Source organism: Macaca nemestrina, chromosome 1, assembly GCF_043159975.1.
Source record: "Macaca nemestrina isolate mMacNem1 chromosome 1, mMacNem.hap1, whole genome shotgun sequence".
Taxonomy (NCBI): Eukaryota; Metazoa; Chordata; class Mammalia; order Primates; family Cercopithecidae; genus Macaca; species Macaca nemestrina.
Window position 1 is genome coordinate 22,561,490 of NC_092125.1, and position 15,516 is coordinate 22,577,005.

The 15,516-nt window shown below is 38.3% G+C and overlaps 1 protein-coding gene across 8 annotated transcripts in view; it reads left to right on the forward strand.

Annotated features, from left to right (window-relative positions):
- The first annotated feature begins 1,070 nt into the window (after nt 1–1,070).
- The window catches only part of LOC105492953 (PBX homeobox 1), a 330,443-nt gene continuing 315,997 nt past the window's right edge, over nt 1,071–15,516 (forward strand). For 2 of the 8 annotated variants that reach the window (XM_071074764.1, XM_071074769.1), the window contains exons 1-2: nt 1,072–2,000; nt 5,199–5,272. In XM_071074764.1, coding sequence (XP_070930865.1) covers nt 1,810–2,000; nt 5,199–5,272 — 265 coding nt within the window. In that variant the 5' untranslated portion in view covers nt 1,072–1,809. Of the gene's footprint in view, nt 2,001–5,198; nt 5,273–15,516 lie in introns of all 8 variants that reach the window. The other 6 variants (XM_071074757.1, XM_071074773.1, XM_071074748.1 and 3 more) reach the window with 6 other exon arrangements.

The window sequence follows — 15,516 nt, forward strand, 5'->3', positions numbered from 1 at the left end:
GAGTCACACTCGGGTTTAAATTCCAGCTTTGACACTTAATAACTGTGGACCTTGGACAAATTATTTAACCTTTCTGAGTTCCCTCTCTGTAAAATGGAAATGATAATCCATAACTCACAAAGATGTCTTGGGGATTAAATAAAATAACTCATGTAAATTACTTGGTGCATAGTAGGCATTCAATAAATGTCAGTTCACTTCTTCTCTCAGTTAATAATGCTTATTAGACTATATTAAAAACTAGAACCAGACTGTGATATGCATTTCTTTATTAGGTATTTAAGCCAAATAACTAATTTCCCCCTGGGGGAAGAGAGAGAAATGTTGAATTAGTTTCATTTGGTGAACTTATTTATTAATCTTTCTTTTTCTTCAGCATTATTCAGTTTCATAGTCCATAATTTAGTTTTCATGTAGCAAAAATGACAAGAGTTTGGTATTCTTTTCAACTTTACTGTGCTAGAATTGTTTTTTTTAAATTTATCTATTATTACATCTGCCACTTATTAGAGATCATTATTAATTACATTAACAGCTCGATTATGTTTCATAACTACGTCGTGCTGACAAACTTTTTCTCTCAGCAGTTTCCATGAGGTCTAAGCATTTAAAAGAATCAAGTTTCAAATGACAATGCCACAGCAAAAGAAAAGCAGGGGTGGGCGGGAGGACGCACACGTCTGTGTTCTTTCGTGTTAATTTTATATGTTTGCATTTAAGTGGAGACACATTTTCCTCAAGGACGCAACCTAAGTAAGGCGAGCAGGAAAAGTAGAAACTGAGCTGGAACTACAGTATCATTGCACCTTTAAGGACTGGAGACTTGGTATTAGCTCGGCCTCCTTCCCGGCCCACCTCTGAACTCTGATTGACAGGGCGCCGGGCGAGGAGGAGCTGAAGGAGGCTGGAGAGGAGGCGCAGTGAGGAAAGTAGGGGAGGAGGGGCCGGTCTTTTATCTGGTGGCCAATCGGGGAAGGCGGGAGGAGCTCCAGGCACCCTCCTCCCTCCTTCTCTCTCCAGCCTCCCGGCTTCCCCGCCCCCTCCCCTTCCCTTTACCCCCTCCCCTCTCCTCCTTCTCGTCCTCCTCCTCCTCCTCCTTCTCCTCCTCCTCCTCCTCCTCTCAGGCTGTGGTTTTTCTGTATATGTTTCTGGAGTCCTGAGCCTGAGCTAAACAAAAGCAGGAGGCTGACGGGGTTGCTGGAGTTTGCAGAGACACGGAGGAGGAGAGAGCCTGTGCTTTGCCTGCCGCCGCGGCTGGGGGAGATCTGGCTTTTGCAACAGCCCACCCCCTTTGAGATCACTCTGGCCCGGAGTGGGGGTGGGGGGCAGCGGGGGGTGGGGGGGGAAAGTTTGCATTGCAATCCCCCTGCCTTCCTCTCCTTTCTCCCGATCAATGCATATTTGCAAAAGGATTAAGCCACAGATTTAAGCGCCGGGAGCCCATTTCTGCCTTGCAAAGGAGACCGGACTGAAAAACCCAAAGCCAGCTCTGATTTCTTTTCGCCAAGTGGGAAGGTGGTTTATTTTTCTTGCTTTTTGGAGTCAACACCCTTCCCCACCAGCCCTTATCCCCACCCTCACCCCGCAACCCCTTCACGCCCCCTCCCCCTCCCCCTCCCCATCCTCCCACCATCCTCTAAAGAGGCAAAGGGATTTTTTTTTTTCTTTTGGTCTTCTTTTTTCCCCCTTCCCTGTTTATCCTGAAAAGGATTTGAAGACAAGCTTGAAGGATAAAAAGCCTTGGTGCTTCCCAGGAGCCGAGCCGAGGAGCAGAAGAGGAAGAGCCGGGGGCTGCCGTAGCCTTTGGAGATGGACGAGCAGCCCAGGCTGATGCATTCCCATGCTGGGGTCGGGATGGCCGGACACCCCGGCCTGTCCCAGCACTTGCAGGATGGGGCCGGAGGGACCGAGGGGGAGGGCGGGAGGAAGCAGGACATTGGAGACATTTTACAGCAAATTATGACCATCACAGACCAGAGTTTGGATGAGGCGCAGGCCAGGTGAGATGGAGGCTTTTCTTTTCCTTTCTTGGGGTTTTTTTGTTTTTCTCCCTCTCGCAGGGGGAAACAATGGGAACTGAATCACCACAGCGCTTTTAAAAAAAATGTTATTTCTTTTCTCATTTTGACAAGCAACTACATGGCGGAGGAGTAAAATTTGAAGGAGCGTTGTTATCGAAAGTGTAATCGCCCATGCCGAGATGTGGCTGTGTACATATTGTGTGTGTGTGTGTGAATATAGGGGTATTCATTTATATCCACACAGACACACAGGCACGCCGAAAATGCTGCCAACTGATCCAAAAGCGGCCCTCGGCACTTTTTACTGCTTTAAAAAAGTATCAGAGAAAGCAAAATTGTCAAGTTTTGAACAGCATTCCATGCCTTCTTGTTGAGGGGACTCTGTAACATTACAAAATAAAATGTCCCAAGAACACTTTATTTGCAAATTTAGTTGACTCATTACCTAATTCAGCGAGTTTGATTTTCTTTCTTGACTCTGCCGTCCTAAATTAATTTTGATATTTTCTCCTTTCCTTCCCCCCTACCCAAAATACAAAACAACCAAAAAGCAGGGTATTTCTTTGTCAGTAGTTGTCAGCTATCCAGAATATATTTTGCATTCACTTAATTTTGTTTTTTTAAAAAGTTGATGAAAAGATAATTTTGTTTTTAGGTATATTTGTTAGTTTTAAGAGACTCGGATTTTTAGTTTAACTTTATTGTCTCCTAATTTGAGCCGGTTTACTAACCTTCCGTGACACAGACAGCTATGTATGGTCCTTTAAAAAGGGGTGGGGGGACAAAAATCAAGCATGCTCTTTTCCCCCATGCTTCTTTCAGGACCACTTCGAAATGAAAGCATGTATGAATTTTATGTATTTCAGTACTATAGGACATGAAGGTCTCATTTAGGAAACATAATAAACTACGTAGCTTCTCAAGTTAATCCACTGCCAGGTATATAGTTCTCTCCTCCAGGATTTTACAGTAAATTCTCTTTCAAAGTAAAACATAGACTAAGTGACAACCCACTAACAGCTTGCCCAAGGCCGAACTCAAAAGCAAGAATTTTAAAAATCTAATGACCACATATGTCTATACAATAACCCAGCTTTGTTATATCTCTGAAGTAGCGTTTTTTTTTCTTTGAAAACCCTGTAAACAAATATACACAACTCCTGTACTTCAGATGACTTGGTTATATGGAGAAGACATCATTATGTGTATTTTTGTCTAAGTGAAATAAGAATCTGAGTTGAGAAAATGAGAGGAAGCAGTTAAAAACATGGATGTTATGAATTATACTCAATTTTAGCTGCAAGCACATGCAACATGTAAACTCAAAAGTACTAAGGTTTATGGGTGTTTGAAAACTTGGAAATATTGAAAGGCTCAAAGCATTCTAAGTTTTGTTTAAATAGGGGAAATTTTAAAAATTAATTGGTGCTCTCTTTAAATTTTATTATGTGAAGAAAAGCTAATAGGTATGGTAAGAGGAAGATTTCCCACTGGCAATTCTCTTTTGAATTGGGACATAATTTCTCTATTATATTGTTCTAGAAAAATACTCTCAGACATACCGATAAACTGGCTTAAAAACAAGTTTGTGAAGTGGAAGGGGCTAGTAAGAATAGATACTCACTACTTTTTTGATGTTCAGTCTCTCTTTTTTTGTGCAACTGAGGACAAATAGGGCTTGGCGACTTCCCCCTTTCAATGGCCTAGATGCAGAGAGAGATCAGATACAATTTTGGGATGGGTAAATTTTCAGTTCTTCCTCTATAGCTAGCTTCGTTTGTGTGCTGTGGAAATGCAATATTTTTATAAAGCTGTGTGAGAATTTTTGTCTGCATTTGGTCCTATGTATAAGAATAGAATTAATTAAAACTATTTTAAAAGACCCAGGAAAGGTCTTTAATACTTTATTTTCCATCTTTTTTTTCCCACCCCACATGAGAACTTAAATCAAAGCTAAGCTTTCTTTTTGGATAAACAGTAGATAGTATGTCCTTTTTTCCTTTTTCTAGTCACACCTTTATAATGTATATTTATTATTTACAAAAGTAAACCATTAATATTTTAGATATAATAAATGTGTTCTTTTTGATAGTCCTGAATTTTGAGTTTATTACTCCCCTGCTGTACACTACACAGAGTATGTTTCTGATCTCTGTTCTTCATGAGGATGTGTGTCTATTTTTTAACTTTCAAAGGGATTAAAAAAGAATTGCATGTGTTTTGAGTGCCAGAACTTTCCATTTATCTTTACACATTAATTTTAGTTAGTAGACAGAATTCCCTTAACTAATAGCTGATATGATCAGTATTTTGTTTCCAAAACAGTATCATTCTGCTAAGTGATTCCATAATAAAATAGAAGGAAAGGTATTGTTTTGTTCCTCAAGTGCATTCGGAATACACACACACACACACACACACACACACACACACACACACCAGGTAAATCACTAATCTAAAAGACAAAATTGCATTTATTTTTCCCCCAATGGGGGCAAGGTCCTAATTGTAAATAATTGAATTTCAACACCTGCAAATAAGCAGTGTGTGCACAAGAGGCATAATGTGAACACAGAGAAATGAATTTATTCCCCATATGGGTATGTTTGCCCCCTGGCAATGCATTTCCATACTCTTTAACTTGGGGACTGAAATGTTATAAATTGACAGTTCTACTCAGAAGACCTTTCAAGCATCTTGTGTTTATGAGAATACAGGGGCATCTGCGGAATGAATTCGAACACATGGATGAATTAAATTTGAAAACACACAGACCGAGAGGCAGACAGTTCCTAGGCTGTGGTCGTTGCATGGATTTTACAAAACTGTTAACCTACGCCTTTGGCTTTGCTGTATTCATTGTCCTGGGAAGAATTGTGGGTTTAAGAATTACACTTTGATTAAACTACTTAAAAAAAAAACCCTTTCCCTAAATGGGCCTAATTTAGGTTAGTTCTGTTCTGTAGTTAAATCCCTACTCTCTCCCTGCTAATTAACGTTATTTCTTTTTCTATGGCGGGACTCTGTATATTAAGTCATGAAAACAATTGAAGCATGCCACAGAGTTATGCTTGGTATATAATTTTGTCTAAATGTTCAAATGTGTTCACCCTGTGCATTATCGGCAGTTTGATCTTGAGAGTCCACCTAAGCGATCATGTTGTTTCTTTCTTGCAGAAAACATGCTTTAAACTGCCACAGAATGAAGCCTGCCTTGTTTAATGTGTTGTGTGAAATCAAAGAAAAAACAGGTAGGAATGAGATTCCAACATTTTAGCATTTTCTTTGGCCAATTAAATCACTTAACCAGCAGTCACAAATCTATCATTTAAATATTAAAATTTCAGAATACAAGTACTATCAAGGTTGACCTCATATTCGAATAGGAAGTCCTAGCCCTGCTTTCCTTAAAAGAAAGCACCAAGTTTCTTTGACAGTTATTATCAAGCACTATTGGCTAATTTTCCATAACTCTATTTCCAGCCTTTTTGAGATTGGGGCTAAAATGTAGATTCTGAAAGGAAATTTATAGACTGATGTATCTTTGGGGCAAAAATATGAAAGTAAAAGTTCATTTTTTTAAGGAATATATTTTAGCCCATTTTTAAAACCCTAATTTTTTTGGAGTTGGGTATGGGGGTGCTAAACTGAAGTTTCCTTTCCTTTTTTTCTTGTAATTACACAAAGCAGCAGACTAGAGGTTCTCAACAGAGAGTGTTGTCAAATACCTTTGTGGAATGCGCTATACAACATTAGGTTATCGGTATTTGAGTGGCCTGTGATTTTATTGCAGGGAGAATCGTTGGCTTTGGGGGAGTATAACGCCATGAGATCATTCACTCTGTTGTTTTTCTACTTTCTAGACCTCGTATCATGGACTAACACACTTATAACACATCCCAGGAGGGCATTTAAATTTTAAAGCAACAATTAAAAAATAGCAGTCATCAATCAGAGGTGTTCCTAAACAACAGATGCTCTGGGAAGGACATTCAGCAACATCCCCTTGTTTGTTTATTTTAATCCTTAATTTTCCAAAGTGGGTAGAGCTCTCCCTTGTAAGAAGAAAGATTTGAGAAGGCAATCTGAAACCAGGGAATAAAGATGAGGGACCAGGAGTGGTTATATAAATCGGGAGCTTCTGCTGGGCTCTGACTTACCCGCTCGCTTTAGAGCAGTGCAAAGTACCTGACATCCTATTTATTTATTTATTTTTTACAACAAGGAGTGTAACAGTCAATAATTCATATCTAAACCATATAAGCAAGGGCATGACATGAATGAAAGTGACAATAAATATGATTGCGTGCTTGGTTGATATACATTGATAGTTACACATAAAAAAGGGGTGGGGGGAGAGGGCACACAGGGTGGCTTTCTTTTTGAGAGCGCTCTGTGTTTTTCTTTTAAAAAAATAGTTTCAAGATGTGGCTGTTGATGGAATATGTAATTACTTGGGTCTTGAAATGCGTGTAAAATTAGTACGCAGCTCCTTTGTTGAATCTTATTTGTGTTGTGCATAACATTCTAGACAAAGCACCTGAGAAGTGATGTTCAGACCTCTAAGTCTTCCAGGTTGCCTTGCCAAAGCTTAACCTTATGGCAAACCTGTTAATTGCATTATTTTAGCTGTGAGATACCTTTTAAAAGATTTATGGACTGTGCATTCAAATATCAAGAGAGCTTTTTTCCAGTTTGTCGCACTTTTTAGTTTTTTTTTTCTATTAGCCCAGAGTAGGAAACCTAAGTGTGTGTGTGTGCGTGTGTGTGTGTGTGTGTATATATATTTTATCTTCTCTCTTTTTTCTTCTTTGATCTCTGATGCTTATTTACTTTGAATATTTGGTTTGTTGAGATTTGTTTCTAATCGAGTATGAGTTCCTGCTGATCTTGTTTCATGAAATGTAGAATCAAGATATAAAAGCATATGTGATAATATGGACTAAAGAGAATCTATCAGATTTTGATTGAAAGGAAGCCTGTCAGGGCACTTAAGTGTACATTGTGGCCAAAGTGCTTAATTCTAGTTTCCTAATTAAAACCTACTGAGGCAGTAGATCAAAGTGGGTGGGTGTGAATAGAGATCCGGTTCAGGTGTGGGTTAAAGAGTTCGCTCCTTGTTCATATTGGCTCAAGTATAGTGATAGGAAGTAAAGTAGTCATACTGGTCAAAGTAACATTCTAAAAGTTTTGTTTTTTGAATTTTGTGTCAATACATTTAATGTTTAGAGACTTAAATCTAAATTAAGGTTTTTTTATGTTGTCTCTAGAATAATACATTAAAAAAATAGTTTATCAAATAATGTAATTGAAAGTGATAAGAATCATTGCCCCCTGTGTTAAGGGACAGACACACACACACACACACACACACACACACACACACACACACACACACACACACACACACACACAAGTTTTGGATTAAGAGGGCACCCCTGGGTGAAAGTAGGGGGAAAAAAAAGGCTTACCTCCCTCTTAGTCTTCAACTTGTGTGTTGGAAGGATTGAAGGGAAGGCAAAAACCTCTCCTGGAATGTTGAGTGTTGTGTTAAAGGTAGGAGTCAACTGTGGTGTGCTGAAAAGAACCCTTTGATTCTAAAGCTCGATTACTTGGCTACTGAGGACCCTGGAACCTTGAATCTTTTTGCCAGCATATCTTCCATGCAGTTGATGTGTCGGAGGAACAAAGTGTCTGTAAAGTTGCAGGAACCTTTTTTTTTTCCCTCTTTTTGATACAGAGCTGGTGAAAAGATCGCTTGAGTGATCAGTTCACATACATTCCTTTATTGTTTGGGGACTTTTTCTATTGGTACTTTCAAGCCTCTTTGCATTAAATGAGTATTTTTGAGTTTCCATCTCAAGCATTACAATGCTTGTAATAATAATAGAGGTTACTTGATTTAGGGTGGGTTTTGTTTGTTTGTATTCTAACACAAAGTTCATACATTTGGCTCACCTAGGCAGAACTCTTGAGAGGAACTTGATAATTGATTTGTTATTTTTGCTTTTTTGCATTTGTTAATGATTTTATACTTGTAAATACGAAAACTGGCTAAGATGTATTACCAACCTTTTGGAACTTTAAAAATACATACACACATGCACGTAACACCTCAAAGTAGGCAGTGCCGTCTGAATTACAATTGATTGATGGTTGTTTAAGTCAGAAATTACTATGGGAATATTTAAAAAACAAAACAAAACAAAAAGAACCCATGTGTCTTCTTGCTTCAGAATGTGGGTAGTTTTTATTTTAATACCTTTTCACTTTAAAAAAAATAAATGCTAAGAAGTGCCAGCAAAATGCTCGGGTGGCGAATCTCAAAGAGCAGCTAAAAAACCCTGTCAAGACCTATAGCAATGTATATTTCACATGTGACTTTTATCTGCTCACTCATTCTAGGAATACAGAGACAATTAGAGTTTTGGATCATTTACTATAACATTTTCTTAGGGATTTTTAAGATCCATTCCTTGTCTTCTGGCTTATTAGTAATAGGCTAAGTTTGCATATGTGTATATGTGGTGGTAATGGGGTTGTTGGGATAGAAGAAAAGGAGAAAAAATCAAACATATTACATTTCTTTAAAAAGCCTTGAATATATTTTTAAACGTTTCCTGTTTTTTACTTCTGTGTCAAAATCACGCAAGTTTAAAAATTAGAAAAACACAAAAAATATTGCATGCCATTTACTAAGGAGAATATTTATAGATAGCAATGAATAGCTGCAATTGTTGCGAATAGTTTTTAATTTTAGAACATAATAGCTATATATGGCACTTTTCAGCCAATTGTCCTCTGTGCATTGTCTGCATCGAAGTTAATGCAAATCAAATCTTTGGAGGAGGTTAAAAAAATTTATTTTTTGCTCCTTAACGCCCTTTTGTTCTCTCTCTTTCCTTTTCTCTCTGTGTTCAATTAACACCCCCATCACAGAACTGTAGCGTGTGTGTTTTTTTAATTCTACTACTGTATTTCACTTTTGACACCCTCCCTTACTATTCTCGCCTGCCACTTCTTTTTAATATAGCAATTACATTATGGGACTTTTCCTCCTCCCCTCTCCCCTTTAAAGCATTAGAGAATAATTTGTGTGTCTATGTATATGTGTGTGTGTATGTTTGCATATATAGGTGGAGGGGCGGTGGGTAATGGAAGGAAGCTATAGATTGCAGGAAGAGAATTCTGATGGTATTAGGCCTTGAGCAAAATAGGAGTAAAATAACTTTAAATCATTTAGAGCAGCCTCTGATCAGATTCCTTTTGGGGTTGGAATGGTAGGAGTCATTTTCACAGAAGTTCATCGATAGCCAGCAAATGCAAAAACTTTTCTTGCTGATGAGAAAATTCAAGAATTTGGTTAATTTTTTTTTTTTCTCTCCCTTGTGGTAAAGATGCCGAGGAAAGAAAAGGGGATTAAATGAAAGGAACTTACAAGTCAGTTTTACCTGATGCTATCTTTCAGGTATAGTGTGTTAAGGCAGAAGTAATGTGGTTAGACCCTGTGTTATTTATTTATTATAATGTGGATGTAAGCTACAGACCTACAACAATATAACTCTGACAGACATAATATAAGAAGAACTTGTGATGAGAAATGTCCTTTCTTTTTAGTCACTTTTGTGTATTCCATTTTTAGTCTACTACTAGAATTAGAACAATTCTGGCTTTTGAGAAGTGCAAAGAGCTGTTTGGTCAAAGCTGCCAGAATGAGATTTTGGGAAATTTGCTGTCATTTTTTCTAACAATAGGAGTGTCTGTGAGGATTGGACGTGAGAGAGATTTAGGTTACACTGAAGAATCTGGAAGGGGATTTATAAGCGGGGAAACATAGAACCTTGTGAACTAGGAGCTGTGGGGCGTTGGGCTGGGCCAGGTGTGGGTGGGTTCTATACAGTAGGCTGCACTGTTTGCTGAGAAGGGGGCATTACCTGCCTGCGTGTTTAGTTCACTGCTGGTGCCAGGCCTGCTCACGTGGTTTTGCCTCTGCATTCTGTTGACATCCATGAACTTTTTGTTGTGGTTGTTGGCAAAATTATAAAAATACCCCCAAACAAGCAAATAAACCAAAACCTAGATGTTGTACATAATTTAAATTGGAAGATATTTTCATTTGTAAAGCATGACCCTGACTTCTTTTGTGTCATAGGCATATCTTAGGAAAGCTTATTCTTCAGTTTGGTTTCAAATCTCTTTTAGATGGATAGTGTTATGTTTGAACTGGGTGAAGTGAATCTAAATATACCTTTTATTGCTTTTCCTTTAAAAATAAAAATTTACCAAAGCACCACATGATAGAGACAGTGTCCTAGGTCCAGCTCCAGACAGCTCTTACTCATTCTCATATGACCCTAAGAAGCACCCATTCATTTTCATTGCCATATTAACCTGATTTTGAGGAATATAATAATTTTGGTTCCATTGCCCTTTACCTGCAATGGTGTGGTAGGATGTAAGGAATGCAATAATTGATAAATAAAATAAGTAGAGAATTCATGAGTTGTTCGTGAAGTGCTTTGAGTTCCCTGGATTATGTAAATAACTAAGGTGCTGTATTTTCTATAATAAATTATCTCAGGATTCATATTTTATTTCACAGGATATCACTGCATTTAACTCTTTCAGGTTAAAAAAAAATGTACATCTACTGGTCTTTAATTAAGTAATGGGGTAATCGATTGTCACTCATGAGGAAAATTCTCTGGTTGTGTCTTTGCCCCATCTGCATCTCAGAGATGTCACTTCTCAGAACTTAGCAGAGTGATCCCCAGAGGGGAAAAAAGGTGCAAGAATAGACTGTCATAAGATTATAACACCTACCCCCGTGATGGCAGAATAAGGTCAATAGTGTCTTACCCGAAGGTCTTCTTACCTCTGACATCTCTCTTTCAATCTCTCAATTATTGGTGGAAATCAAGATTGCAATGGGTGAAAAATTCATCTTTTTGATTTAGGTTGTAGTTTCAACTTCATCTTCTACTGAAACTTTTGTCATTACGTAGGTATCGGGGTGGGTATACGTCACACTCCGTGCTAGTTCTGGACCTTCTACTAAGTAGTTATAAGACCTTAGAGAAGTTGCTTAAATAAGTTTATGATAAACTATAATAGTAGTGGTTAAGGACCTCATCTTTAAAGCCAGACTCTCTGAGTTTGTATCCTAGATCTTTTACTTCTTAACTGTGTGACCTTATTCAAGTTAAAAAACCTCTCTGTGCCTCGTTTTCCTTATAAAATGCAGATCGTAATGGTACTTATCTTAGCGGGTCACTGTGAGGTTAAATAAGGTGATACATGTAAATCACAATGCCTGGCATAGAGTAAACAGTCAATAGCTGCTAGCTGTTATTATTTCTGGACTTGTTTTCTTATATGAAATAGAGAGGCTTATACCAGATGGTCCCTAAAGACACAGCCAATTCCAAGACTCTGATTTTATGCTGAAAAGAGACAAAAATTGCTGAATTTAAGATTTGCTTTCTTTTTTTCCTTGCAATTTTTTTTTTTTTTTTTTTAGTCAGAGTCTCACGCTCTCTCCCAGGTTGGAGTGCAGTGGCGTGATCTCAGCCCACTGAAACCTCTGCCCCTGGGTTCAAGCAATTCTCCTGCGTCATCCTCCTGAGTAGCTGGGATTACAGGCATTCACCAGCTAAATTTTGTGTTTTACTAGAGATTGGGTTTCGCCATGTTGGCCAGGCTGGTCTCAAACTCCTGGTCTTGAGTGATCTGCCTGCTTTGGCCTCCCAGTGCTGGGTTTACAGCTGTAAGCCACCATGCCTGGCCCTGCTTCCCTTGCTATTCTCTTAAAGTGAGAATTGGCTGTATCTGGCCAAAAGTCTGGGACTAGATTGGAAGAAGAGGTTGGGAAAAGAGAATGGGTAAGAACAGAGAAAAAGTTTTTAAACTACAAACTGGACAACAACCACTTGAAAAGCTAGAATTGCCTATTAGGGATAGCGTTTTCTTAGCGTCAGCAACTGGAGGCATTGTGTAATCATAGTTAAAAACATCTTCTCTCTGAAGATACATAAGCCTATCCATTCAACTTGTGAAGTTCCAAAGCAGGAAAAGTAGCGCAAAGTGAGATTAGGGCAACTTGACCTTTTTCTTTCTTTCTTTTTTTTTTTTTTAATTATACTTTAAGTTCTGGAATACATGTGTGGAACGTGCAGGTTTGTTACATAGGTATACACATGCCATGGTGGTTTGCTATACCCATCAACCCGTCATCTACATTAGGTATTTCTCCTAATGCTCTCCCTCCCTTCGTGCCCCCAACCCTGACAGGCCCTGGTGTGTGATGTTCCCCTCCCTGTGTCCATGTGCTCTCATTGTCCAACTCCCATTTATGAATGAGAACATGCAGTGTTTGATTTTCTGTTCCTATGTTAGTTTGCCGAGAATGATGGTTTCCAGCTTCATTCACGTCCCTGCAAAGAACGTGAACTCATCCTTTTTATGGCTCCATAGTATTCCATGGTGTATATGTGCCACATTTTCTTTATCCTGTCTATCATTGACAGACATTTGGGTTGGTTCCAAGTCTTCGCTATTGTGAATAGTGCTGCAATAAACATGTGTGCATGTGTCTTTATAGTTATAATCCTTTGTGTACATACACAGTAATGGGATTGCTGGGTCAAATGGTATTTCTGGTTCTAGATCCTTGAGGAAGTGCCACACTTTCTTCCACAATGGTTGAATAAGTTACACTCTCACCAACAGTGTAAAAGAATTCCTATTACTCCACATCATCTCCAGCATCTATTGTTTCCTGACTTTCTAATGATTGCCATTCTAACTGGCGTGAGATGGTATCTTGTTGTGGTTTTGATTTGCATTTCTCTAATGATCAGTGATGATGAGCTTTTTTTCTTTCTTTTTTTTTTTTTTTTTTTTTTTTTGAGACGGAGTCTCGCTCTGTCGCCCAGGCTGGAGTGCAGTGGCCGGATCTCAGCTCACTGCAAGCTCCGCCTCCCGGGTTCACGCCATTCTCCTGCCTCAGCCTCCCAAGTAGCTGGGACTACAGGCGCCTGCCACCTCGCCCGGCTAGTTTTTTGTATTTTTTAGTAGAGACGGGGTTTCACCGTGTTAGTCAGGCTGGTCTCAAACTCCTGACCTGGTGATCCACCCGTCTCAGCATATGTTTGTTGGCCGCATAAATGTCTTCTTTTGAGAAGTGTCTGTTCATATCCTTCACCTACTTTTTGATGGAGGGCAACCTGACCTCTTGCCTTTCTAATACGTTCCTTATTTAGGAAAAATGTTATCTTTGTCATAAGGACAACCTTGATTCATAGTAGATTTATTTTTTACTATTTTTTATAGTTTTCTTGAAATATATTTCTAACACCATGAAATTCACCCATTTGAATGACAGACAGGTGGATTTTACTATATTTACAAAGTTGTGAACCCATTATCACAATCTTAAATTTTAGAACATTTTTATCAGCGCCCCCCCGCAAAAAATACCCAGTACTTTTTACCAGCCAGTCCATATTTCCCCCTTCACCTTGCCCCTGGTAACCACTAACTTACTTCCTGTCTTCATGGTTTTTGCCTATTCTGGATATTTCACATAAATTGAATCATAAAATATTTGGTGTTTTTTGACTCATTTCTTCTGTTTAGCATGCCTTGGAGGGTCATCCGTACCGTAGCATGTATCAGTACTTCATTTTTCTTTATGGCCAAATACTATTCCACTGTATGGATATACCACATTTTGCTTATTCATTATTAAGTTGATGGTCACTTAGGTTGTTTCCATTTTTGACTATTATGAATAATACTGCTATGAATATGTGCTTACAGGTTTTTATGTATTAATATATGTTTTCATTTCTCTGGATAAGGAGTGGAATTGCTGGCTTATGTGATAACTCTATGTTTAGATTTTAAGAAACTGCTAAACTGTTTTACACAGTGGCTGTAGTAGGTACTTTTTTTAAAAAACAACTTTATTGAGGTATATTTGATATACAAAAATCTGTACATTTTTTATATATATATATATATTTTTTTTGGTGCAATCTTGGCTCACCACAATCTCTGCTTCCCGGGTTCAAGCGATTCTCCTGCCTCAGCCTCCTGAGTAGCTGGGATTACAGGCATGGGTTAGCACACCCAGCTGATTTTTGTATTTTTAGTAGAGACCGGGTTTCACCATGTTGGCCAGGCTGGTCTTGAACTCCTGACCTCAAGTGATCCGCCGGCCTTGGTCTTCCAAAGTGCTGGAATTACAGGCATGAGGCACCGCACCCAGCCTGAGCTACCACGTCCAGCCGGGTGTATTCTTAAGTCATAGTGTAAATGGCACTAAGTTTTGTCTTCAGCACTCTCAGCTTTTCATTCTTTCAACCTCTTTCTCCATTCAGTGATGTCTCCTCTCTGTGTTTAGGACTCTGCTGTGTTTATGGTCATGTTTGGTCAATACTCTAAGAAAACAAAGTTTTTGATAAATTTATCTGACTTGAAGTATGCATGATCAGGATTTATGTGAAGTCTCTGTTAGAACTATTTGCATTTTAAAGAGGAAAAAAAGTCAAAGGAATGATTCTCCAATGCTGGAATTTCAGAGGTCAGGTTCCTGGAGGGGAAGACACTTTTGAAAAAGATTGGAGAATTTTCTGAATAATAATCCAGTGTGAAAGAGGGAGCATGGACTTTGAGTGAAACCATTCTAGCTTGTGTAACATTAGTGAGTTACTGGGTTTAACAGAGCTTCAATGTTCTCATTTCTGTGGTGAAGATAATAATACGTATGATGTCGGCTTGGTGGGCTGAAAAAGGCAATAATATAAAGCACATAGTTCAATGAATGTGCTCAACTAATGGCCACTACTGTTATTTTTCTGAAACCACGTGACAGAGTGTTGACCACCTCTCTCATCAGTTTGGCCTTGTCTGTTCAGGTTGAGTTTTCTACTACCTCTGTCCGGGAGTTTTAGAGGCTCACTAACATGCGTCCTGACCCAGCTTTTATGTTAAATGGTTGTCAGTGTGAGAGAAATAAAAGTCTTGGGCAAAACGCAGCAAAAGCATCTCCACACTTTCACATCGTCCTCCCCCACTTCTAGAGTTCTGCGGAGAGAATCTCTTAGAACAGTGCTTTTTAGTGAACACCTGTAATTTTAAATTTAATGATTTAAATTTTCTAGTAGCCTCATTTTTAAAAAGTAAGAAGAAGCAGGTGAAATAAATTTAATACTTCTTATTTAACCCAAATATATCTAAAAATCTTTCAACATGTAATCAGTATAAAAACTATTGAGATATTTTGCACTCTTTTTTTTTTTGTGCTAAGGCCTTGAAATGGTAATGTTAAATTTAATGATTTAAAGTTTTTAGTAGCCCCATTTAAAAAAAGTAAAAAGAAACAAGTAAATGAATTTTAATAATACATCTTACTTAACTTAAATACATTGAAAATATTTCAATATGTAATCAACATAAAAATTAATGAGATATTTTACATTCTTTTTGTGTG